Consider the following 27,202-nt stretch of genomic DNA (forward strand, 5'->3'; position numbering starts at 1 on the left):
TAGATAATACAGCTCAATAAACAATCCTGCAATAAATGCTGCTGCCATAAGGGTTCTTATTACAATCAGTTTGTGCTTAGTCAGTTGAAAACTGAGAAGGATTCTGGAAGCTGGAGTTAGTGGATCTCTTATTTCAGAGTGAACAGCCTTTTGTACTCCAAAAGATCCTGCTGCTTGACTGCCAAATATCAAAACTGGGCTCCCAAACCTTTAAATGTTGCAACTACGGAAACTAAGCAGTCACCAGAGCCCCAATGCAAACTAATCTGGCTCTGTCAACTGTGGTTCCAAGTCTGATTTATGTTCTGGTTTTTCACTTCATTGGTCCTATACAGAGATGGGCACAAGTTACAGTCAAGTCTCAAGTCTTTGATCATGAGTCCAAGTCAAGCCTCACAGCTTTCATGGCAGCAGCAAGTCCCATTCAAGAATGTCACTGTTTCAATAAATAACAAAAAAAAAATTGGACAGTGTCAGATGGAGGCTCCTTCCAATGAAAATATAGTACCCCATTATTTTTACACCATGTTACAAATGATCATGAGTTGGTTTATACACTAATTGTGGTACCTTTTTGTTTTATTAATTCACTCCAGCAATGGCTGGATCCAGACTGCTCTGAAAGGGTGGCTAAACATGGGCACTGATTTTTGTAGCGGAGGTATGAAGTTTGTACACATTCATATGACCAGAATTAATCTATCCTCTCTGCCTTTATCAATCATTTTTATTCTAACTACTAACATTGAAGTATCATTCAGATGTTTACTACCTGTGTGTAATTCTTTATTTTTAGAAAGTAACTCAACAGAGTGGCAGCATTCAGGCTAACTCTTCCATGGTGAAACCCTGATGGACTCAAAAAGAAACATGTTTACACTTTTTATTCTATGTATTCCCACCCAATTATTGTTATGTCTAGTACCTTTGTAATCCTCTAAAATAACTGATGACCTGACTTCCAGCACTTGAACACTGTTTACTCCAGGAGTGTTTTTTTTACTAAATGTTTGCACTATTGAGCCCCTATACGGACATTGGGACTGTTGGGTTATGAGGGATGGGTTTTGTGTTAGAGCCAGCTGATCTCATCGTGCAGTTTTCTGTGTACATTTGTCTATTTGTTTATGTGTGAAAATTAATAAAAATTATTGAAGTAAAAAAATAAATAAACATGTTTGTCCAAAAAGTCACAATTTGAAGTAGCCTACGAACAGAGGAAACAGAAATGTGCTGCACTGAAATGCAAGGAAAGCTGTTAGCAGACAGTCGATTCACAGCCAGTAGCTAAAATAGTTGATTTTAACACCAATAATGAGGAAAATAGCCAAGCAAAGTTTAGGATTTTAGCATGTCCAATCAGCCGAGGGGCACCGCAAACTATCCCCTGAATCCACCCCTGACACCTGTGCCTCTCCTTTTTACTGCACACAGCACAGCCTGTTCCACTTCTAACAGTTTCTGTATCATTGTCTGTGTCTAATCTTTTGACAACACTCATCATCAGCAGCACGCACAAACGACACAACTCGTGTTTTTAATGTTCCATTAACACAACAGGTGATCCGTAGGTGTGTGGACGAGGCGTGTTAATGACGATCCAAAACAGAGAGTGCAGCAACCAGCTGTACAACACTGTTAATACAATGGTATGAGAAGGTTTAAATTAAGTGTGAGACGCTGGTTCATTGCATGAGATGCTGACTTAAATCTTTTCATTAACAGGGTCTTACTGGAAGACTAGTCTCTCTGTTTGGGTATGGAGTGAAAGGAGATTGTTCGTGTATTGATCGTGGACAATAAACTTATACCGATGAAGGATAAGAGAAAATGGTTGCTAAATATTAGGGATGCACTGATCTGATCCTGGTATCGGATATCGGCTGGAAAGGACTCAAAAAGCTAGATTAGATATCGATGACAAAGGGCCGATATATAGTGCCGATCCATATGGCAGATCTATTCATCTCAGTTCTATGCTTTTCTGTGTTTACAATAGCCATGTGCGTCTCCTACGTCATCAGCGTCGGCCAGTCTGTGCATTTTTGCCCGGTTGAGCATGATGTAGGATAACTACAGAGACTCTGCAGTTTAGGTGCATGTCACGCTTCTTTTGCCAACAACGCCGCCGGAAACTTGCAACATGTGCAGCGGTAATGTTTTGACAGATGGCAGTCGCGCTGAAAAAAATAATGGGAGCCCAAAGGAAAAAGTTTACGTCAGCTGTAGCCTACTGCAAAGAAGCAAGAAACCTTCTATTAATTGATTCAAAGTGTGAAAAAAAGGACAGGTTATTGGATTTAATTGTTCCGTATCCTTGAAGTTAAGGGATTCCAGTCTCTGGTTTAGCACTTGGAACCCAGGTGCAGTTCACCATCAAGTCAGAAAAGCCTGAAGTTGCCAAAACATGATTCTATCCTCACATTAAGGAATAGAGATTGTTAAATCAACACCAGGATCAGATCGGCTAGTATCGGCAGATACCAAAGCCCAGGTATCGATATCGGTATCGGGCCCAAAAAGTAGGATCGGTGCATCCCTAGTAAATATACTCTAACAGCCTGCCCAGTTATGGTCTAGGTGTAGGAAACACTATACTGTAGCAGCTGCAGGTAATGTGCTCACTGTGGTGTCACCTGTGGAGTGTGGCCACTCGGAAGTAGATGCAGAAGGTTATACATCACTGAAGGGAATGACATTCAACTCAACTTTAATGAGCTAAAAAAATACGTAATAATAAAATGATATCGCATAAGTCCCAAAGATCCACTCCGTTTCGAGTCTCGTGTCATGAAGGGGGCGAGTTCAATTCTAGTCTCAAGTCATGTGATTGTCCAAGTCTCTTACTTGAGTTCCTATCTCTTGTCCTAAAGTCTTCTGTCTGTACTTGGCTCCAAAATGAAGAGGCTATAACACTGAATGTAATATGCCCATCCAAGTTAAAAGTGGTGTATAAAAAAATAAACCCAAGTTCTAAGCTATGATGGCATGCAAAAAAACAGTCAACAACTTGTCTTGAGTGTGTCACATCCAAAAATTGCATTAATTTAAGTGTTTCAGATCCATTTGCTTCATCAATGCTCTCTCTGCTGCCCACCTTGAGAGAAAAGGGCTGAGCTAGCTGGATCCTCACACTTCCTCCAGGTCTTCTCCAGATAAGAGAACACAGCCCACGAAACACCGAGCTGAGGCCAACCTGTGGGGGAATGTAAAACACAAACACACAGTCACAGGATCGCTTCATAGAGCAGTGAGCGATTACTGCATATTGTAATGAGGTCTTGCCTTTCGACAGAACATCACAGCAACAGCAGCTCTAATGAGCAGGATCTACGATGCACACAAAGATGAATGGCCGGTGTGAGCGTGTGTGGAAGAGTAGTAAAGCTATGCGTACAGTGCTATTTGTGCTATGTGTGAATGACAGGACAAAATGATGAGGCGAGGACCTTATTATGGCAATTAACTGAAGCAACACCCACTCTCTGGTGGAGTCTCAAAGTGCAGATAACGGAGAGCAAGGCTAACAGAGACTAATAACAAGTGCTGTTGTTCTGAGAAAATAAATGCAAACCTCAACAAATTGAACTGCACTGGTCTGTGTGGAATATGACAGCTTGTTGTAAAGCATATAGAGATATACTGTATCCACATAACATATCTTTTACAGTGATTTTCTCAAATATAACTTTAAGCTGTGGTATCCACCTGCGTTCTGCTGTTAAGAGAGTCTTTTTATTACTTATTGCAAAATAAAACACATGAATATTAATGGATTTCAATTTGTCTAACATGGTTCTAAGTTTGAACAACAGCTTCCTAAATGCTTTCGGAGATTTCTACAAGAATTAAAATGTTGTTCATTCTTAAAACCTTGTATAAGTAGATCACAGTTAGGAATATCTGTTGTGGAGTGTAGGAACTTCAAGAAATACCTTGGCATAAGTGTTGATGGTGTACTGTGCAGGATTGCTATACTTGGATACTGTCTCTGATTTATTTATTTTCCAAAATTGCTTTAGTTGTAACTTTCTATATTTGATGTGACCCACGCCCCCCCCTTGTATAAAAGGGAAATTGAAGAGAAAAACCTTGAGACTCTGGCACAAGACAAACCTTAAAACTGTGTGATTGGTTGAACACGAGAAAATGCAGGATGAGAAACCACAAGATCCCCTTTATAACTTTATATTTATCATGCAACCCACACTGCTAAACAAAGACAAAACTCAAACGTCAGCTACCTCCATCATCATGGTTGTTGTGTGTGGCATCTGCAGCATCGATTGCAGACCAGCTTTAGTCACTTCAGCATTCGTTGGAGGTGCAAATGCAATCAGAAAGCTACATACTCCTGAGGCTATACAGTTCTGAGGCAAGCTCCCCGGTAAGACTTCTCCTTTAAGCGAGGCATAGGGACTGTTTGGTTTAAGACTTTTGTCAAAAACACCTCTGCATGTATCTCGCTCGAGCAGGAGCAGGATTTTTTTTTTTTTCCTGTAAATTACAACAATCAACTTCTGGATTTACTCCATGAACTGTGCATCATGGTAACCACTGCAGCTCCAATGGTTAAATGTGTTTTTATTCTATGTAGAGCACATCAAAGAAACTAACCTGCTGTCTACATTTAAATGTTGGGCACCCTGCGGGGGTGTCAAGAGGTCTGAGCCAGCTTCTGGCTGCGACTCGACACAGAAAAGATTCAATGTGTGAGTCTTAATCCTTGAGAAGAAGTTCTGATGAATCGACTGATTAAAGGTTCATTTCGGTTAAGACAAGACCAGTTGTGATTCTGTGTCCGGCGGGACAGTAAGACTCTGCAAGTTACGGACTTCGGAGCAGTGAAGGGGGCTGATTATTTATAATAACCCCTCCTAATTCAAATAAATAACAAGACCCAACACTATTTACTATGTACGTTAGGTAATATAAGTACACAGAGAGAGAGAGAGAGAGAGAGAGAGAGAGAGAGAGAGAGAGAGAGAGAGAGAGAAAAGATCAAACATAACTGACAGCATATAAAATTTTAATGTTTGAAATGTTTACTGTGTGTTTTTGTTGATTGTTACTGTTCTGTTTTTTGTTTTTAACTCTGTAAAGCACTTTGAATTGCTCTGTGTATGAATGGTGCTTCATAAATAAACTTGCCTTGCCTTGCCTTGTTGGTTACCTGCACACATCTGCCCACTTGCTCTCCCTTTTGCCTCCTTCTTTCTTCAATCTGAAAACCTCTGCTCTAAATCAAACCTGTCCACCAGCTCCTCATGACATTACAGAAGGCTCTTATACAGCTTGTGTGTGCCTGCAAGTGTGTGTTTACATGCTTTCACCTGGAAGTTTGTCTCGGGCACACTGTCGTAGGAAATGCCCACAGGGACCAGAGTGACATCGGGGACAGATCCTTCTTTGATGAGCTGCCTGATGCGAGCAAGCCACTGGCCGCCTTGGCCAGACTTCGCTGACACACCAACACTTATCGCCTGGCCCTCATGTAGCAGCTCACGTAGCAGCTGAGGTGGGAGGAAAGAGAAGCAGAGAGAGAGATAGCAGAGACAAATGGTTCAAGGGTTCAAGGTTCAAGGTTTTCTTTATTATCCCCGGGGGGCAATTTGTCTTTCAGTCAGCGGTGACACAAACAAAACAGTACAACAAGTCACACCAACATCAAAACATTCAAAACGGTAACAACAACAACAGTAACAACTGGAAACAACAGTTATGCGGCATTGTTAAGCAGACTAGCTGCTGTCGGTACAAAAGAGTTCCTCTTCCTATTCGTCCTGCTATTCGGCATCGCAAATCTTCAGCCTGAGGGAAGCCGGCGAAATTCAAGAAAAAGATGATGGAACGGGTCAGCCACGATGGACCAGGCCTTGCTGAGGGTCCTGGCTCGGTGGAGGCTTGACATGTCAGGCAGGGGTGTGCCCGCAACCCTGCTGCATATCTTAACTATGGCCTGCAGTCTATTTTTGTTTTTTAGATTTGCTGACCCGTACCAGGACACCATTGAAAAGGTTAAAAGCGATTCAATAAAACAGGAATAAAACATCTTCATAAAAGTCTGTCGACATTAAAACCCCTGAGCTTCCCATAAAAGTACATTCTTTGGTGGGCTTTTTTACAGACAGCGTCAACCTGATGCTCAAATGTGAGTTTTTCGTCAATAAAAGTGCCAAGATATTTGTGCTTGTTCACAATGTCCACTTCCACATCATCAATAAAAACAGGGCAAAAGGCAGTGGGGGTCTTCTTAAAATCAATGACGAGCTCCTTTGTCTTCCCAGAATTTATCCTCAGAAAAGAGTTATTGCATCAATTTGTAAATTCTGCCACCACAGGGCCATGGTCCGGGTTGCTATTGTTGAGCCGGAAGACAATCGCAGAATCATCGGCAAACTTGACGATGTGGTGTCCTGCAAAGAGCTGAAAAGCCTTGGCAGTAGGGGAAAATTAATATAAAACCCATGCCTTGCATCTTCAAAATATACATAAGCAATATACAAACAGGAGCCTGGGGTGGAATACAGAGTGAAAGGTAAACAGAGTGTGGAAGATGGCAGAGGGAGGAAAAGTCACAATGCAGGAAGCAAACAGGATAAAGAGCAGAGATTAAAAAAAAGGACTGTGGGGGACACCTCATGACATTCAGCTACACTTACCCTGCCCCAAGAATGTTTTTTGTCTTACAGACGAGGAAATTCAATTAGCATTGAACAGCAGCTAAGCCAGCCTACACTCAATAAACAATAAAGGTCTATTAACGTTGAAATACAACCGATAAACAAGCCTGTTTTCTCGTACACAGCCAATATGCTTACTCACACAAATGGTCAATGGAAAAAAAAAAAAAGATTACTCACTGCATCAGTCATAAACAACCTGTTTATGCTGCACTGTGGCTGTAGTCCTGAGGATTAATGTCAGACTGAACCGTTTTATTGAGCCATATAGCACAATATTGATCTTAATAAAGCCAGTAACTTCTCAAAGTGAATTATGTTTTAAGGCAAACTGATACAAAGCATGGAGAGAGTTCCTTCTCATGGATACAAAGACTGGAATATATCAGGGATTAACAGGTGTGGATGTATGCAAGAGAGGAGGACGTCAATGCAGGACACATAAATCGCCCCAAAATAAGCTACCTTCTTATGAAAATAGAAACCTGCCCAGACCTGCCAAGCTCAAACAATCACACTAACAACCATTCTCCCCGTTTCTCCGCCCTCTCCTCATTGCTTTGTCACTCCTGCCAACTCAAAAGCTGCAATCTCTGTAGAAAAAACTCAAGCCCCCCCTCGGTAATTTCACCAATGAATACTGAGTGAGATGAGGCTGGGGAATTAGGGAGATGGGGAAAAGACAGGTTGTGCTCTGATTGAGGAGCTGACTGTGATAACACTTCACCATGGAGTGCAATGAAAAGTGTGCATGTGAGAGGGTATGAATGTGATATGAAAACCAGCAACACACACACTAAGCAGCCCAATAACAGGGACACATGTCTTCTGCTTACCCTGCAATTACATATAATCACCTGCTGTTTGTGAATACCTTTTCACACCAAAATGCATTAGCAACATGTTGACTGCTTTCTGGTCGAGGGCTTCGTTCCCATCTACAAGTAAACAACTGTTTTACTTTCACATGTGCAGATAAAGAGAAACTGTTCCGATTGTTACGCTTGGGTTGTTTGTGCCGAGAGGGTTTAATTCATGGTTGGGACTCGAGGAAAGGATGCACGAAGCCTGAACGAGCTTTGAGGAGACGTGTAAAAAAAAAACAGCATTCTACAGCTATAGAGGGACATTTGCAAAACTTAATGTGCTTTGGTAATATATTACTTCATGTATTCTTTTTAAACTGGAGGCAGTTTCCACCTGGATGACCTTAAGTTGTGTGAACAATGCGAGGACCCACCTTGGTCATAATTTTAATGCCATCCTTGGGACTTTTCTCAGCTCATATTTCAAAGAAGGTACTCTCCTGGCACAAGAGGAACCCAGTGTGACACATGAGCAGCATTAGCAAGAGCCATTTTAGTTGAAGGCTCATCCTGGTAGCAACGGTAACACACGGACACAAGGGCCAACAGTGAGGTTTAAATTCCCAAATCTCCTTTCAGAGTTCACTATAAAGCCCAGGATACACAACAAACACAAGGCTTTGATCACAGAGTCCTTCTCTTGTTGTTGAATATGGTGTTGCTGTGCCAGCAGCTGGAAGGCTTCAGTGTTCCTACGGACTGTAAAAAAACATACTGAGAAAAAATAAAAAGGCCCTTAAGGTTTGGAACTCCAGAGTGAGCACTTCATCTCACAGGATCCCCAGAGCTTTGTGCGACCTAAAACATCTCAGATAACTCAATGTTTCAACACAACAAACTTTCTTTTTGGGGGGGTGTATTGCCAAAGTCAGAAGTTAATCCTTGTTTCAGAACTCACTCACACCTCAGAAATACAGCCACTCCCTCCCTTATCTTAACACCAAGTAGTGACAACTTCAGACTTACAGAGGTCATAACAGAGGAGGACACAGCATCTGTCTCAGCTTCCTGCTCAGTCAGTGCAGAGGATGGCAGAAGGATGACGCCTACTTTCTGCAGGATTGATCTGAAGGATGAACAGCATAAATATTTTTAAAGAACCTTGCAGGGATTCACACATTTCAAAATGTAACTGCAGCTAATATTGCACTATGGTTGAAAGTGATACATTAAGCATCTTCTTCTGCCAAGTGGTATTTGTGGGGGAAGAAACTGTATGTTTTATATTCAAATATATATCCAATGCATTCTTGTTCTCTCCATGCAACATGTTTATAAAGCTCACATGTAGATATAGTGGATAGTTTAGATGTATGATAATACCTGAGGAAGGAGCACTTAATCTGGAGTGGACACGCAGTGTATGGGACTCTCAGGTTGCGACAGAAGAGCACCAGATGGATAAGAGCACAATCCATGGCGCTCTGACACGCATACACATAAACCAGAGGAGATCCCTGAATAAAAAATAAAACACACACAAGCAGCTTTAGATAAACAAATTCCTCACATTACTATTCATTAATGCAAACAGTGGTAGAGTGTGCAGAGGTGGCACCAGGTGAACAGAGTTTCTGTGGCCTTATATAGGCCTCATAATCATGCCCCAAAAGCTCCAGATGGTATCAGCACTGTATATTGAGAGAACAATTTCTAAATCATAACCAGAAGATAAAAATAAATTGGTAAATCTTATTTTGTTGCACAGAGGCAGAGATTAAATCCAAACATGGAGAGAATGTTTAAGTGAATGGATTAAGTATACAGAGACTCTGCTCACATTTTAGGGTCTGTCTGTAAGGGAACAACAGCTTTATTGTCATGTATGTGGACCTACTGGTGCACAAGGGATTGACATTTAGAGGAAGACTTTGTATGGTCATGTATTGAAATTATTTTAGAGAAATACATTAACCTTCGTTTGGTTAAATACTATGTTCTCTCTGTTGGCTATATATCTTACATAGATGAATGTTTTATGTTGAGGCTTGTTGTTAATGACAGCCTGTTCTTATGATCTAAAACTGAGTGCAGAAACAAATCTGCAGCAGAGCAGGCTGAGAGCAGGAGGGTCATGTGAATGCTAGCAGAGCAGAGGGACAGAGTAAGCACAGAGAGCGAGGCTGCACCGTTAATGATCATTAACAACATGACTACTGTATGGCTCAACAGTGAGCGACCTGTAGGTCTGTATCCTAACATGTAAACACAAAGATATGAGCCTGAGTCTTGAAAGATGAGGGCCAACAGACAGTGTGGTAGGTTACATCTGTAACTGTACTCTGAACCAATGTAGACAAACTCCAAGCATTGATTATGCAAGAATGGACTGCCATCAGTCAGGATTTGGTCCAGAAGTTGATTGACAGCATGCCAGGGAGAATTGCAGAGGTCTTGAAAAAGAAGGGTCAACACTGCAAATATTGACTTATTGCATGAATTCTGTGTAATTCTCAATAAAAGCTTTTGATACTTATGAAATGCTTCTAATTGTATTTCATTATAACATAGAAACATCTGACAAAAACACCTAAAAACCCTGAAGCAGCAGACTTTGAGAAAATGTAATATTTGTGTCATTCTCAAAACTTTTGGCCATGACTGTAGTCTGAACAGGGAGATAAAACATGATCAATCCTCTGTAGCTCTGAGTGTGACACTAAAGTGAAAATGGTAATACAATTCGCAATCAAAATTAAGGATTTTTTAAACAAGTAATCAGTTCGATCAAAGCTAAGTGCTTTAAAAACAAAATGATTATCATATATTTACACTTATTGATCACTTTAAACCCATCTAGCAAAACAGCCCATACAATTCCAAACGATCCAAAACTGTTAAATCACAAGTGGAGTCATATTTTCTGCTCTTTCATTTGTAATCAGTAAACAGTAAATGAGAAAGTGCCTTAAAGAGAGTGAGATCTCCACCATGTGAGATCAGGCAGGCAGGACGGTCATGTTTTGAACTGAAGCCTCTGCAAATTGAAAGCATGAGGTACAGCATTTGTTATGATGCATGTCAGGCAGGAGCTCTATTCCCAGTCCGGTAGCAATGCTCTTGGTAGAAGAGGTTAGAATCCAACACTTCCATGACTTCATCATACCAATCATGAGCTGCAACTAGAAGTCTGTGATGAAAAAAAATGACCCCCATCTGACACAGTTGATGATCACCTGCTGCCCCCCACGGCCGTTTGGGAGGAGTGAGGAGTCAGCAGTCGCCAATAGTAAAACACAGTCAATAAAACATGACTGCGACCACGAGCAGTCATTGGCTGTACGGGCACATATCTATAAACAAAAAAAAAAAACTGGCAATGGGTCCAGTAGCATGGGAGATAAGCAGAGAGACTACACAATCCCCTTTAGGCTTACACATGGTGGAGATAAAGAAACAGTCATATAGATGAAGACATGTAGGTCATAGGGAGGGCACCACAGGCATCAGAAAAGAATCCTGTCTTGACTAGTTTACGTGTGAAATCAGTGTGACATCAAAAGGTAGAAATAACGACACTTTGATTTTACATTAAAGGATAAAAAGAGGCCCAGTGGATTAAATCAAGCTACAATGCACATAGATTGCCTATTTCCTTGTCTTAAAGATGCCTCTGGACACACAATTACTAACCAACAACAGGGACGCCACTCAAGGGAATCGAAAACGTAGATCCGCACAGGCAACCTTTGAAACTGAAAGCATCTTCACAAGACGTTTCCTGGTGGCTTTGCATCTCTTTGTGTAATTTAATCTATTGCAGTGAGATCTCAGCAGAGGACATAGTTCGCTGAATCCATTCAAGCCCGTCTTGAATCTCTGCAACAGCAGCGTGATTCAGACTTATTTATTTGTATTTATCTAGCGAACCATGTAATTAGAGTTGTGAAGTCTTTAGGAAAATAACTGAGACTAATCAAGAGTAAAATGGAATTTTAAGACTTAAACAAGCAATCCTACATTTAGACGCTTAGATGTTCTTCAGGTTTTTTTTTACCCTGAAATGTTCAGTAGTGGACGTGTACAAACAAGGCTGAAGCTGTGTACCAGCTCATTAGAGGGCTGAGCAGAGCCTACACCTGAGAGTGGAGCCAAAACATCAAAGGATCTGTGATCAAGTACATCGTGGGCTCCTATGTTTGCTGAAGAGTTGAGTCGAAGTTATGGGCACATTTAATCATCTATATTTAAAAGGTTTCAGACCTTCTGTCTTCATGTGTTTGTGTTCATGTGTCGATACTTTCACCTCTTGTGAAGCTCTTTGCAAAGCAGACAGATGGTTGAGGTTCACTTGGATGCGGTCAAATATGGAAGGAAATATCTTCAGCATCAACCAGCCCAGGAACCTAGAGAGGGGAGGACAGTGGGTGAAGAGATGTAAAGAAATGAGGGAGACACACAATGGTAAAAATTAATAGCTGGAGATAAGGAGGAGAATGTGCACAATGGAATAATTGACAGATAGTGGTGAAGCTAAAAGAAATAGCAGCACAATAATGAGATGCAAAGTGCAGGAGAGCTTTAGCACAGACAGAGAGGAAGTTCAGTTTGAAAACATGTAAATGTGATAGAAGGGAGTTAGAGAATAAAGGCAGAGGAGGGATAAGGATAAGAAAGAAACAGATATGGAGAGAGAGTGACAATTGAGAATGATAAAGAGCAGTGTGTAAAGGTGACAGCTGTACTTAGAGATCAAGGCCGAGGCTGTAAATGAGAGAAGAAGAAGGACAGAACAGGACAGATCTTAAAGAGAGATTAAGGAAAGCAAGGAAAGTTTCTTAAATGGAAAAAAAAAAACTGGAAGTTGCCACTCTAGTTAAGCAGATATTGACAGAATACTAATGCTGACTGTGTCTGCAGAAACTGGCTGTTAAGACCTGCCAGTCATAACACCCAACTTCAATTTCAAAACACACATCTTTAGCCGGGAGGGATCGAAGTGTGTTACACATTTTATCCACTGCCCAAGTTTATGCCTCAAAAACTGTCAGTTATCTTGGAGCGCAGGATGAATGCCTGATAGATCAACATGTGTACACAGTTTTTTGATCTAATATCATACATGACTAGCACACTTTATAAAGCATGTGTCATGTTTGCTTTCCAAAGTCAAACCGCCCTTAGACAGCAGTGTCTTTCCTTCCTTTTTATTCTTTTTTTTAATTGTTGGTTTCTTCACATCCTGTCGATGAATAGCCAAAAGGAAGGCCTCATTTTTGGCACCCAGGATCCCAAATTGAAATGTCATTTTCACAGACAATGTTAGATGACTGTCATTTGGAGCACTTCCAAACACTAGTTAGGCTTTTCACCAGTTCAATCATGAGTAACTCTTTCTGGATAAAACTTTGTTTTGATTAAAAAAAAAAGTCAAAAGATACAAGCCTGTGCATACAAAAACAGGAACAACTCCTTCAGAGAGAAATGTATTACTGAGCCTCAAATTTTGTTGGTCACCAGCAACAAAGTTTGAATTATAAAGATGACTGTATTTATAGTCATGTTCTGGGTTCAACTTGAGTGTGGCAATTAAAGTGCATTTTTGTATTTGGTACCATGAATAACAAACAGAAAGAACAACTTTAATTCTGTTTTGTCTGCCTGTCCGCTAAATAAGTTCAAGATGAAGCTTTTGGTAAAACACAAGGCTGGTAGTGTTCTATACTTCATGTTCACAAGTTCAACTGATCCCCTGAGAAGACAAAGGTCAGAGGTGGTGAGAACGTCAATGTTTAAAAACAAGTGATCACCAAAAAAAGGATAAATCATTTGTTCACAGCACAGCACTGTGGTCTAATCTTCATTTACTGATGTGGTTCTCTAAGGATTGTTTTTGTGTGGGTGCTACTGGTCTAGAATAAACTATGATGTTGCTGCTGCACGAGCTCTTTTAAATGCTTTTCATAGGCTGACATTTTGTAATGACTGACAGGACCCACTTACAGGCCCTAAGGGTGACCAAAAACAATATTTTTATATGAATAAATTATAAAGATGGAGATACAAGGTTTCTGCCTGACAGCAGCAATGTTCAAGTTCACTATAACATAAACCACGTCATGACACAGTGCTGTGGCTCACTCTTGTGTTCTAAGAGTTGTTGGACAGCCATGAAGTTATATAGTGGAGAGGAATCAGCTGCTCAAAGCTCTGACTAATAGTTCTCAATGATTAAAAAGAAACTTCACATTATCACCAGTCTTATTCATTAACATGGAGAACCAAATTTATGACAAATATCAAACATATTTTATCGTAATCACTCAAAGTTATAAAACTATCAGGCATTCATCTTCCCGACTGAAATATTCTTATTTGACTGAATGTCTACACCTCGTTGATATTCAGATCAGAGCTCAGATTGAGAGCTGTTATCTTTTGGTGGTAGAGAAACAACAACGCCAGAAAAATAAACCGGTAAAATTATACATTTTTCTTTAGTTTGGTTTCTGAAAAGTTTAAAAGCTCCGACTCTATTGCCTCTTGTTCACTTGTTGAATTTTTTATGGAGCTTTTAGTGTCTTTGGATGGTTAAACTGACTCTGAATTGACATTAAGGTTCGATTTAATTACAGCCACAGACAATGTGGAATATATTCTGTATATTTTTTACTTATTTTAAGTGATGAGGGTTGCAGAGTACACAACAGTCAAGAGACAATATTTGATCCCTGTCTTTGCCAACTGGCACACATACACATAACAATCACACACCGTAAGAGGCCAGGAGAGATGCAGGTGTTAATGAGGGGGAGGCATGGTGAGAGGAGGCTGGTCTGCCCTTGGCTATCTCCCCCCTCAGGTGCTTTATGCTCTGCTGTGAGCGCCTCCTTCACCCTGGAACACATGGTCACAGGACAGCAGGAATAACACAGCACAAAGCCTCTCTTGTGCTACACACTGACAAACACCCTCCTTCCAGTAAGACAACAACAACTAGATCCATGAGTAAAGAGGTTACATAAAGGTTAAATTCAATTATGCCAAGGGAGAGAGAACAACAAATACAAACCGAGGACTTTGTGACAGAGATAAGGGAAGTGTGACGACAGTCCAAACTTATCGTCTTTCATTCTCTCTGCACAGACCCCGTGATAGCCTTCATTTTCAGTATCTTTGTTTGTGTTCCTTATCTCCTCTCTTCCTTTCTCTTTCCCTCCTCGAACAGAACCAGTTTCATTTTCTATATCTCTGCCTATCATTTATTTACTCTCCCTTGGCATCGCTTCTCCTCTCACACCTCCTTCTCCTTGGCCAAAGGTACCTGTTGCTTTGACAGACTCTCTCCCGTCTGTTGCTAACTGGACTTGCGTAAACCTTGCACCCACTCACAAACAGCAGGCAGCACACCCTCCGCACTAGCCAGCCTCGATACCTACAACAGAAAACAGAAAATGAAGAGCTAGAAAATGTTTGTCAGTGTGTGTGGAGGGACAAACTACACTGTGGATATCATCAATACCTAGTGTGTGTCTCGCTGACACTGAGAACGTTGTGGAAGCCAAGGGAGGAGTTTTGTCCAAGTTTCTTGCTCTGAACAGTGACAGAAGAACAAACAAAGACAGATGACATGGGTAGTAATCTCAACATAGAATGAGCTCAAGCAGGCACAATAAAAGTCATTGAACAGAAAACAAGGAACATCTCTTTCCATTCCAGTTTTCCATGGGGTTGAATAAAATATACATTACTTCGTCCGTGTGTTTAGATCTGTGCCAGCGAGCATTTCTTTGCAACATTTTACAGATTCACCTGACGTGTGTACCATATCATGTCCCAAGGTACAGATACCGTTTGTCTGGTCTCAGTCAACCTTGCAGGTGAATAAGTGTGGTTTGCAGGTCATGGGCTGGTAGTTCAGTTCTCGGTCAAAAAACATTCCTTTAGTCACACTCACTCAAAACTTGCAGCAGCTGTGGTATTGTATTGTGTGATAAAGCTGCACATTGCATATGAGTCAGGATTGTGTCGTGAAGGTCATTGTGTTTTCAGACAGGGTTATGGTTGGTCACTTGGAAGCACATCACGGGCACAAATGAGATTTGTTGGATGGTATCAACATACAGCCATCCTCCCGTATTGTATTAATTTGATTTCAACCTTTCCTCTGCTTGCTCTCTCTTCACCTTCTGAGGTCTCTGGGTTACTCACTCACCAGACTGTTTGGGGTGCACTGGTGGCAGCACTGGCCAACAACTGGTCTGAACTTGCCCAGACAGGGAGGCACCGTCTTCAGCTTCTTCTTGATCTTTGTTTCCCATGACAACTGCGAAGGAGGGAAACACAATTAAACAAAAAAAGGGTGTCAAATCTGAATGGCTGGAAACAACATGGGTTTTAATTTGTGTATACGGCATAAACTCAGTGCATAATGGGAGACACGGCCAACTTCCACAGAGTCTGTGTCCGGTCCGTCTCCGATCAGTCACAGCACCACAGTTGATCGGTTTCATGCTAGTCAATGTGGTAACTTCCACTGGATCAGGTCAGAGCCCTCCGGATCAGAAACGCAAGACTTCTATTTTTGCCAGATGCCGGAGCATGACACATCAATCTCAACAGAGCAAATCAAGCAGGACAGGAGGTCAGGCACCGAAACAAAATTGAAACCTCTGGTTCATTTTCAGGATAAAACACTATTGCCGTAGTTCAGTGAAATACGATCTAGAGAGAACAAACTGTCTTGATGAGTGGAGCCAGGCCTGGAGTCAACAGGTCAGAGGTTTTCAGAGGTCAACAAAAACAACATGGATGAGGAGAGAAGTCGGATAATTGATGATTCAGTAATTATCGCGAGAAAACCATCGTCACATGACTCCAGCTGTCCGGCGGTCCTGCTAGATGCTGGGTTCTGCAAGCGCAGTCGATGGGTATTGACGGACAAGAGCTAAAAAAAGTTAACTTCTAGTGAAATTAACTTGATTTAATTCTGTTGACATGTTGTCTTGTTTCTGTAATTTATGTAAAAAGTCAGAGAAGCCCAGTTTCCCAAAATAGATTTCAATGGGAGGAAGCTGATTTCTCTGCCTTTTATGTCACTTTGTGTTTTAAGTGTTTTTAAACATGTAAACATGAGCCTGACAAGGACTTAGACAGGCAGAGAATCGCTCTGACAGCAGCGCTGCAGGATCAAAGAAGAGACTACCACACAGAGCAATGCATCCTCATATAGAAAGACACAATTCTCCCCACTTAAACAAAGTAGCCTCTAAAAGTGTAATTACATTGACTTGCTTCAAAGCTAAACAGTTAAGCATTGGAAAAATCTATCCTTGTTGTGAAGGAAAGCTACAGAGCCTGTTCTCTCATTGCACCATTAGCCCTCCAACACGAGAAAATGCTGCAATATTTGGGCTCCATTTGATTTCACGGCTCCTCAGTGATGTAGCAGAGCATGCAGACAGAGGACATCAAGAAAAGAGTTCGACTGTTTGGATTCTTTGCTCTTGATCTCATTTTGTTTTTGTTATGATTTTTGTAATGCTGTGATTGGATTAATTCTGAGCCCACAACAGCGTGCAATAACTTGCAGTGCTGTAAATATTAATACGGGGCCCATATGAGACCCAGTATCAGGCAATCAGCGCACATCAGGCATAAACAGCTCCTGCACTGAAGTACAGGCCACACTGTGCACTGTATACTAATCAACCAGACTTCAGGTCTCCTGTAGCAAGTTGACTGCTGGTCCATGTACAAATATTTGTGTTATGATAACAAACAGCCGCAATACTCATTAAATAAAATGCACTGTGTGTGTGTGTGTTAGGGAAGGAAGGGGGGGGGGGGTATGCCTGAAAGTTTGGATTTAGACAGATAACCCAGTTTATTCTAAATGAGCTAATATATCTTGTTACATCGCTCACACTTTCCTTTCTTTGAATCATGATGATGGATTCCCAGGAACAGAGCAGCTGACTGAATTAGTGTCTTGTTAAGAGAAGGTCAATTTAAAGATTAAAGATTAGCATGATGGCAAAGCTGAGAGCCAGCTATCAATAATTCAAATTAACCTGCTAGTTCATCCTGAAGCTAGAACAAATGAAAGGGTGAAGAAGACAAGAAATTATAAATGTGTTACTTGACCAGAAGAAGAGAAGAAGAGGGGAGGATTAAATAACTCATGTCTGTAAGGCATTGTGCTCAAATACACAAAACATCCTGGGACACAAATACAGCGCTGGCATGACTTCACAAGCAGGAAAAGTCGACTTTCTCAGTCAATAACGCACTGAGGAATGTTCTCCCCTAAATTGACTGAATATATCATCAACACTGATTGGATAATCACATTAAAGATGGTAAAATCAAATTGTACTTAATTTGGGCGTTTTAACAATGTTAAGATGATGGAGTGAACTGGAAGTCCTTCCAAGAGCAGCATTCCTGTCCTGAAGTGATTCTGGCAACGGAGGCATTCGGCTGCCACAAAGCTCTACATTGATGCACAATACAACAGGAAATACAAATAATCATAAGACACAACTATTGGGAGAAGTTGTCATAATTAAGACAGATGAAAGTCCTTCAGGTTTAGAGACAGAGTCTGGAGGTGGTTACGCAGAGCAGGAGTTATCATTCCTGGTTGCTTTGATCCTTAAACACATGACAGTACTTAATGTGCAAGTGGATGTGTTTTAGGGTAAAGTGATGGATGTATTGTGGATGAATCAGTTATATAAAACTCCAAAAAAGGACTCAGTGCTGTTGTATGTGAAGTTATAGTACACGCTTGTACTGTCCTACCCTCTCTACTTAATGCTGGTCTGTTTGTTTGCCTCCAAGTTCAGAAGGTAGAGCACAAAGTGGATAAGGGAACTTTCTAAGCCTGAGTTAATTGGGCCAGAGCTTATTCAAAGGGACAGCTGGTTTGAGTATTTTGAAACCAGTGTTGAATGAGGGACTTATCAACAGTGATTGTACAACATTAAGTAGATAACAGTCAGCACAGTCCCTGTTGAGGAGACACTGGCAGGGCATCAAAAACAGAAGCTACACTGTGTAAACTGCACTGTAGCTTCTGTCACCAGTCAGCTTGCTTTCTGATTGGCTGTGGGCTATTTCTGATTCATATATTGAACATGGTTAATATTTCCGATTTTAAGTGGGGGCGGCCCTGATTGTCTTCTGAGCAGGAAGAGCCGAGAAAATTGCTCTTGCCACCTCACACTACTGAGACTCTGGCAAGATAATCTTTAGAACCAGCAGATAATCGGGCCTTAGCTGGGATTTATCAGAGGGGGGAAATCGGGCCCCAAACTGTTGCGATCATGTTGTAGTGTGTGACCCAGCTTTAGTTAAAGAATCCAGCAATTGTACTGACATCTAAACAGACTTAAAGCTAGGGTTGGTAGTCACGGAAAACTAGCATGAATTTGAATGTAGCATTTCCTCAGGACTCCGTCTAAAAACTCTGAGACTAAAACAAAAAGGCATTTTCGTCTAAAGACAAAGACAACATTTAGGATGGCTGCCCAAATGATCACTCCTCTCTTCCCTTCAGGCCCAAACATCTAGTTTGGTTAAGCTTTGTTGTTTTACAGACCCCCCTGCACCCTGCCTCCAGTCTTATTAGAAGCTACGCAACATGCCCATAGGCTTCAGTTCCATTTTTAAACACACAAAAATTTTAAACAACTTCAAATTTAACTGCAACCATGCAAAGTGCATGTTTCCCCAAATTTCAAAGTAATTGGATTAAATTATTTTCATTTTCTGATAGGTCAGTGTGACTCAGTGATAAACCACATCCTGCGATTTGGTAAACATAAAAAAGAATGAATCACTTGGGGCCGTGCATGTTCTCTCGTGATTGTAAGGAGCAAAACGTTGGAGATGAGTTCATGTGGAGGAAGTGGAAGATGACAGCTGGAGAGAGTGATGCAGGCAGCGTTCTTACAGCGGGTCGATTCTGTTGGATTGGTGGAAGAACCATGTCTTTGTTTATCCCCTCATTCTTCTCCTGCACCATAGTGAGCCGCCTGCAGACTTCTGCCCGGAGACCTGCCAAAGAAAAGATTGGGGGAATAGAATAAATTATGCAGTGTCACTTTACAACAGTGCATTCTCACATTGAGTCTGATTGTTTGTGAGCACATGGGAATCTGAGTGGGGCAGTAATCATCTGCCTTCGTGGATATGAGAGGGCAACCCTTTGAGAAACAGCTCTATCTCTCCAAACTAAGAAAATAAACACAATCTTAGCAACACAAAATACATTTTGTCATCTTGTCCTTGGCAGGGGATTGTTGGCAGCTCTCACTGATATATCACTCTGTGCCCATAGCTACAATTTCACCAATCTAAGCCGTTCCTCTTCCCCTCCACCATCACAAGTTTTCTCAAATTCTTTACTTTCCCTTCATTTATTTTCAGTTAACACAAAGTAGCTTCTTGCCACCGGATCCCTTGTGTTGGTTTCCCATTGTTACCTCAGCAAACTTTACTTTAAAGTCGTGTGCTCCCTTTTGTATGCCGGTAGGAGTGCAACAAGGACAGGACTGCCATTATAGGGTTAGAAATTGAAAGGAACTAGAGGTTGTCTCTGCTCAGCAACATTCAGGTGCAGTGCGGCTGACACTCAGTAGTGGGTTATAAATCATTAAAAGCAGGGTACATAGCCATCAGCTGAAAAACAGCTCTTATGTAACTGATGCTGGTCCCTCGGCCACTCTGAAGAAAGAGAGAGATTGGCAAGATAAGTCATATTTAATACGATGTAGCTTAACTAGGTTACCTAATTGATAATGTTGACAGTGACTGGGCTCAAGTGAGTACTCATCTGAGATTAAGGTAGATTAATGAAGATCAAGAGGCAGCGCTCCTTCTCAAAAGAGACAGCTATGCAGTCATAAAAGCCACCGTCCTTAGAGAGGCTTCTTTAGTTTTCTGTAAGGCTTTGTTTCCACCATCAAGGATGAAGACGTGGCTGGCTGTCACCCTGTGGCACAAACACTCCTCTAGTAAATCTTTCTGGGGTTATACACATCATAATCAGGAGTCTCATTAGCTGCGGTGGGAGAGTTTTCCCTTTGCATCTCTGTCTCCCACTTTGTTGATCCCACCCTGCCCCATTAACTTTGCTAATTAAAAATTAAACCTGTCCCATGGGGAGATGCTCCATTTCAACTGGCTCAAATTCCCACATTCATTACCGGCTCCAGTGGGAACAAAGGAGTTGATAAGACAATCCCTGAGCTTGGTAGAGCCTCACAGGTGCAGAGGGTGATGAAGGACACAAAGTAACACAACAGGGAGTAAAACTGAGAATTGCACAGGCGGAGAATCAGAAAAAGCTCTAATGGGGTTATATAAGCTTCTCCAGAGGGAATAGAGACCGCATGAAAACAGCCAGAAAGAGCAACAAGCCAAGGACAGAGATGTGCAACACAACAAAAGGTTTCACTTCGCTCACACAGCCTTTTCCGTCAACATACAAAACGTGAATTCCCAGGCTGATACATAGAAACATGACAGGTATTCAACCTGAGCCACATGTACCTATTCTCGTTTACACTTGCTTAGTTCATCCTCTGCATGGGGGTTAATTGATCAATTACAGCTCTAATTAATATGCTGTAGTTTGCTAACGTGAAAGCCCAGACTGAGGTGAGCCCGCTGTGAGAAAGGATTATAAATCAGAAGCCATTAAGAGCTGCCAGGTCAGATTAGATCATTGCAGTGGAGCAGTTTAAGTGATGTTGGTTGGGTGCAGTCAAGTCAAGTCCTCATTGATTAGTGGGTGCTTTAAAAACACCAAAGGCTATATCTGAAAAAATAAAAAAAGACAGGTATGAAAAATGAAGATCCTAAGTCAATTCAGTGATGAAAATCAATGCACGTACACTAAATATATTTTGTGTATTCTCACACATGCAGCAGGGTGTTCTAGTTTGAATCTTTATGTAGTTGTAGATTATAATAAAGACCATGAACGACAAAGGTCCTGTGGCAACACGTCAACAAGTACAGCAACACAAATGGTAAACCATGGTCTGTACATCACCCTGTGTATTTATGTCATCAAGGTCATGACATGTTACCTGGCTACAGCTTCAGATTTCTACGTTCTCAAGGTAAAATAAAGCGTCAGCGCCCATTTTGATTGTATGTATTTGTAAAAAAAAAAAACCTGCTTCTGAGCAAAATCCCACAATGGGACCGCTGAAACACCGCCTGCACTCATAACTTGTTTACCAATCCAGTTTGTATTGTATGCAGTCCTGGCTGAAATTCACACTGCATACAAATCAGATGTTGTTTTTTTCCTTCACTTGGAACAAGTTCCTTGGAATATTCTGCCGATGCAGAATCAAACAAGTCTTCCTCCAATCATTCCTTCAATGTTGAATGCTTTAAAGTCAGTCCGCTGCTTTTCCACAGATGCAGACGCTCTCATTAACTCAATGATCTGTCAATGAAGCTTCAAAGGAAACACCCGGGCAAAGCAGTAAAACACTTAAGGATTTTAGGCAAACCGATATCAAAGGAACGCTTACCTTTCACAAGGTGATGATGAGGACATTTTGTGTAAGAACACAGCAATTAGCAGGAAATAACTAATGACTTCTCCACATGGTGAAGGCAAGATCACAACACAATCAATGTAAAAATATCAATTATGAGTTATTTTCATCTAAACTAGAATATGACAGGAGTGGAGGAGTGTGATATAATCCAGATTTAAGTAATCTGGACCTCCTTGGGAGTTTGTGAAATCAGCAGGGTAGAAATCAGGACACAGACTGATAAATCACTGTCATCAAGATCTCTCTATCTGCAACAAACATCTGTAATGCCATTGCTATGAAATGATAAATATCAATATGAGTCATATATTAATATAAATGTCAGATACCAGGTTTTGTCTCTTTACTATCTTTATTATTGTTCAGCCCTCGAGAGGACAATTATGACTTCATTGTTTGGCAGAGTCAGGAGCCCTGTAGAGCTTATCTCTACAGGTCAGCTCTGTAAGCAGCCGACCTTTCTCCACAATAGGTATTCATTTAGTTACTGTATGTGCTTTAAAAACATCCAAATCCAATCAGTGGCTACAATAGTTATAACTCTGATTGCTGCTGGCAGAGGATTCTCCTCCAGCTGGAAAGAAAGGTTTAACCTGAGCTCTGCCTCAGTGAGGTATAAATAAGAAAATCCAACGGTACATAGAGTACTTGATGATAGCATTAACAGCATGTGTTTGACATGCTTATGAGCCTTCTTTAATAAACCACTGGGGGAGCAAGGATTCTGCTGAGCGGGACGATAGATATCGCCACAGGGACATCAACGTGATGGGCTTTTATTCTCAGTCTGCATGTAAACCAGGCTGTTTGAATGGAATGTTAATACCGTAAACTCACACACAGCTATGCACCTGGATGCATCAACTGTCTCCCTTTGACTGCACACATGGAGAAAATCAATCTGTGAATCAGTGGTTGTGTGTCATGGAGTGAAGAGTATCACTAATACCAGAGATCAAAGGAATTCTTCACCATAAACCTCTCTTTCTCCTTCTCCCTTTATTACTGTACTGTCCACATACCGCCTTACATAAACTCTCAAATGACAGGTTTTAAAACATTTAAAGCACTCTGGCTACTGGTATTACTATCTGATTACATACATCTTTTATATATCCAATGTTTATTTAATTCAGCTATTTTCTTTCATTTCAATTTGAACTAATTACATACATAAAAAGATAATGTTGCTTAAAAGATTTATGTCAAAAGATGATATTGTACCAAAGCTGGGATTTTTCACTTTTAGTGTGGGAACATTTTAAATGTTCTTACTAGGGATGTACATTTTAAGTATTTTCCGTGATCGATTTTTGGAAATGTTAACGATCAATTATCGATTAATTGATTAAAAAAACCCATTATTATTCTTACGTCAAAAACAATGCCAAATAGGTTGTTTTCCCCCTAGATTGTATTTTCTACAGCAACAAAATGCATATCACTGACGGGATTGAATACAGGCACACGTTTGACACGCAGAATATCAACGATCAGGCTCATTAAAATATTCTCCGCGGACATAGTCTTATAAAGTGAAGGCTCATAATACTAACAGAAAAGTACTTCAGACTCACAGTGTCCAGTTTTCTGTCTACTCGTTCTTATTGAGAAAAATAAACATGTGTATTCGGTCAGGTGTCAGCCAGGAGCCTAACCGGGTCATAATGAGTCCCGCTGGAGAAAAGCCCAGACGGCTCTGATGTTGCTGATTTGCAAACGTAGCGTACCAGAATTTCCCACCTGTCTGTTGCCTTCGTATCCAAAGTTGGGAAATATCCTGTTTAAAGCTGTCAACCTTTGTGTCCGTGTTGTTGTTGGCAGCAGTTTTGTATTGATCCTCTTTTAAAAAGCGCACGTGGAGACCTGACGCACAGCCGCAGCCCCAGCTGAGCGTCTCCGCTGTGCGCAACACCTTTACCAGCTGATTCACATCGAAACATGCTTTAAACTTAAAACACCTCCCTGATAGCTGAGTGTAATATGAGACCACATGATGTTTGTTCCACGTGACGGAAAATTGATAACAAAAATGTGTGTTTCGAGTAATTTCTTAACAATCAATTAATCGATTAATTGTGGTCATCCCTAGTTCTTACAAAGATATTCAGACAATCCACATGGGAAAGAGCTTTTCCAGGTCAAAAAGTCGCCATATCAGCCACCATATTGTTACCATTTAAGTCCCATAACCGTCAGATCTTCCTGAATATGTCTGATAGGTCAGATGATGAACATCTAAATCACTGGCTGCACAGGTATTGATTTTGCTGGTGTACCGTACAGGAGATAAAGGCGACATCATGTACACATGCATTCATTTCCATCTATTGTTCTCAGTGTGACGGATCTCTCCTCACTCTCTATTCCTGCTGTGTTGCTGAAAACTTCTAACACATGCTCTGCAGGTTATCAGAGAGAGATGGACGTCCATTGTTATCAGGGCTGTAAAGATTCACCAATCTGATTTGTTATCTTGATGATGAAGATCAAAGTGCACCGGTCTGCGGCACCTTGGATCACTTAATGTGTCATGGCCTGGTTTACTGAGGTCTTGCTGTGTTTTTCTGTATACTGCTACTGTGTGCTGTCTTCAATCAGATGCTGACCTTTAACCTTCAACAAGAGTAGCATTAGTTTGGTGGCTGGTCAGTTGGGGTTACTTAGCTTACAGTGAGAAAACATTAAAATCAGTGAAAGCATTTACAGTCTCCACCTCATTAATCAAGTCATGTGGACTTAATAATGAGGGAAAACTTTTGAAATGTCTTTACTGTTTGAAGAACAGAGATTACTTGATGTAAACCCCATGACCAAACCCTCTGATACAACCCTAGAATTAGCAAGCAGCAGGTTTATACATTAAATCTAAGCAACAAGAAACAGCAGAAAGCATTAAACCATGTGACTGACATGTTTCTCAAACTAAGAAAGAAATGAAACGAGAACTTTCAAACAAAGAGCAAACAACCAAGGCCTGGATTTCATGTGCAACGGCAAGAATTGAAGTGAATGTGGAAGTGTTAAAAAGGTGCAGTTTTTGAGTGTCCGCTTGAGGCTGGCTCCGGAAGTACCGGAAACCACATACGCACACATTCAAAAAGGTGATCTTAACAGCAGAAATAAATACTTTCCCAGCCTGGTACAAAAACGAGTGTAGTCTGGATAGCTCATTTCTCGATCGGCACACACTGTACGGGGGGTTAATGTTTTAATAACGTAGCTGTTTTGAAGATATTAAAATTACCTGTTTTCATCATGAGAGGCACAGCTGACTTGATTGACAGGCTATAACACTGTAGCTGTTGGCGAGGAGGCTCAAAGCCCGCCTCTTTACCTTACACTAGCTCTACAGCAGTTAGGTTGAGTTCAACATTTCCAATAGGGATGCTCCGATCAGATTTTATGCTGCCGATTCCTATACCAATCAGCCATGAGTGCCGATCACTGCTGATCACCGATACTGATCACATGGATTTTCTGTACATTTTTCAATTTAGCTATGGTGAGTGCTACATGATCTGGGAAAAAAGGAACCATAAAATCACCTTAATTTAGAAAAAAAACGTCTTTTTACTAACTTCTTCAAGAGAAAAAATACAAAAAAAGAAACCTTGCAGGCACAATGCAGCAACTATTCAGTCAAAAGGACAACTGAAAAACACTTAAATGTACCTGCTATCAGTAACCCAATCTTTAACAGATTGGAAACATTAAGGCTCTCAACAGGCTAAATAGTGCACAAAGTCAAATAAATAAAAGACAATATATCTCAAGTTTGTCTTTCTGAATATGCCATGTTTGAAACTCGTGAAACTTACAGAGAATGGGATTCCTTCTTTATGGAGACGCTCGATGTGAGAGTGCACTGTCTGGTGGAGCTCTGGCAGCGCTGCGTCTCTATGATTTATTTACGTCCCGGTGGCACGTAGCGGTCTGCCGTGAACCCGGTGTCTTCCACCACTGAGAAAGGCTCATCTAGCCTGATGAATTCAATTGTTTTTCGGGTTATTTGCTTAGCCTTCTGACTGTCACGCTCATACAGGCGAGTGTTGCCACCGTGGGCTGTGTTAGCTGCCGTCTGACTGATGCTGCTCCGGCTGTCTTCTTTTGATTCACTGCCGTGAGCCTCAAAACCTCACCATACTCCGCCAAGTGTTTGCTCTTTGAATGTCTTATTAAATTGGTTGTGTTGACGCTTTTTTAACGTGCTTCCCCTGCGAGGTATTTTTTCGTTGCATGTGTTGCAGGATACAAACTTTACATCACTCTTACAGACTGTATAAAAGTTCCACACGGCAGACATGTTTGTTGTGGTTTGCCGCTGCGCGCCTGCGCAGTGTGAAGGAAAGGGGGAGGGGGCACATTACACACAGGCCCTCTTCGGGCTGCAGGCTGCAAAGTATGAGCCACAAGTGATGTTTTTTTGTGATCGGGAATGAAAGGCATTGATCGGCATACGCCGATCACATACTTTTTCACAGAAATCGGCCGATAATGATCGGTGGCCGATCGATCGGAGCATCCCTAATTTCCAATATGGTTCCCGCCGACGATTGGCTTCAAAACTGCGCTTCAGACACAGATGGGTGACGTCACGGATACTACATCCATTATTTATACAGTCTATGGCAGCAAAGCAGGCTGAGAGCAGGAGGATCAGGTAAGTGTTTTTAAAGCAGAGTGAGAGTGAGCATGGAGAACAAAGCTACAGCATTAACCAGTGTTAACGAGCTAATGATTGCAAGGCTAAACAATTAGTGACATAAAGGTCTGTGTTATTCTAAAACATAGATACAAGGCCCAAGTCTGACCGGTTTAAAGACAAAGGTCGAAAAACGATGATGCGTTGCACCCCTTACTGTGCTGTGATAAAATGTGTGCAAGTTCTAATGCCACACTGGGAAAATACTGCACCTCAAGTACAGATCTTGTCTCCAACTGTATTATCAAAACTAGTCAAAGCCATCCTAAAAGTCAAGCTTTAATGCTATTTGATGATATTTTTGACCGAATGTTTGGAACTGTTATGAGCCAGAAAAAACAGGGCAGATTGTTTGTCTCTGTCCAGCCTTGGTAATAGGTGAGACTCAGGACATATACACACTTAAATGTCTCTAAATTA

The 27,202-nt window shown here is 41.2% G+C and overlaps 1 protein-coding gene across 6 annotated transcripts in view; it reads right to left on the reverse strand.

Annotated features, from left to right (window-relative positions):
- The window catches only part of gpat2 (glycerol-3-phosphate acyltransferase 2, mitochondrial), a 167,823-nt gene that overhangs the window by 27,033 nt on the left and 113,588 nt on the right, over positions 1-27,202 (reverse strand). For all 6 annotated transcript variants that reach the window (XM_034691787.1, XM_034691788.1, XM_034691789.1 and 3 more), the window contains exons 4-13: positions 19,449-19,552; positions 15,705-15,815; positions 15,012-15,082; positions 14,814-14,924; positions 14,264-14,386; positions 11,796-11,895; positions 8,873-9,006; positions 8,516-8,615; positions 5,334-5,513; positions 3,098-3,196 (exon numbers count right to left, since the gene is read on the reverse strand). In XM_034691787.1, coding sequence (XP_034547678.1) covers positions 3,098-3,196; positions 5,334-5,513; positions 8,516-8,615; positions 8,873-9,006; positions 11,796-11,895; positions 14,264-14,386; positions 14,814-14,924; positions 15,012-15,082; positions 15,705-15,815; positions 19,449-19,520 — 1,101 coding nt within the window. In that variant the 5' untranslated portion in view covers positions 19,521-19,552. The remainder of the gene's footprint in view (positions 1-3,097; positions 3,197-5,333; positions 5,514-8,515; positions 8,616-8,872; positions 9,007-11,795; positions 11,896-14,263; positions 14,387-14,813; positions 14,925-15,011; positions 15,083-15,704; positions 15,816-19,448; positions 19,553-27,202) is intronic.

The sequence above is a fragment of the Notolabrus celidotus genome, chromosome 9 (genome assembly GCF_009762535.1).
Source record: "Notolabrus celidotus isolate fNotCel1 chromosome 9, fNotCel1.pri, whole genome shotgun sequence".
In the NCBI taxonomy this organism is placed as follows: domain Eukaryota; kingdom Metazoa; phylum Chordata; class Actinopteri; order Labriformes; family Labridae; genus Notolabrus; species Notolabrus celidotus.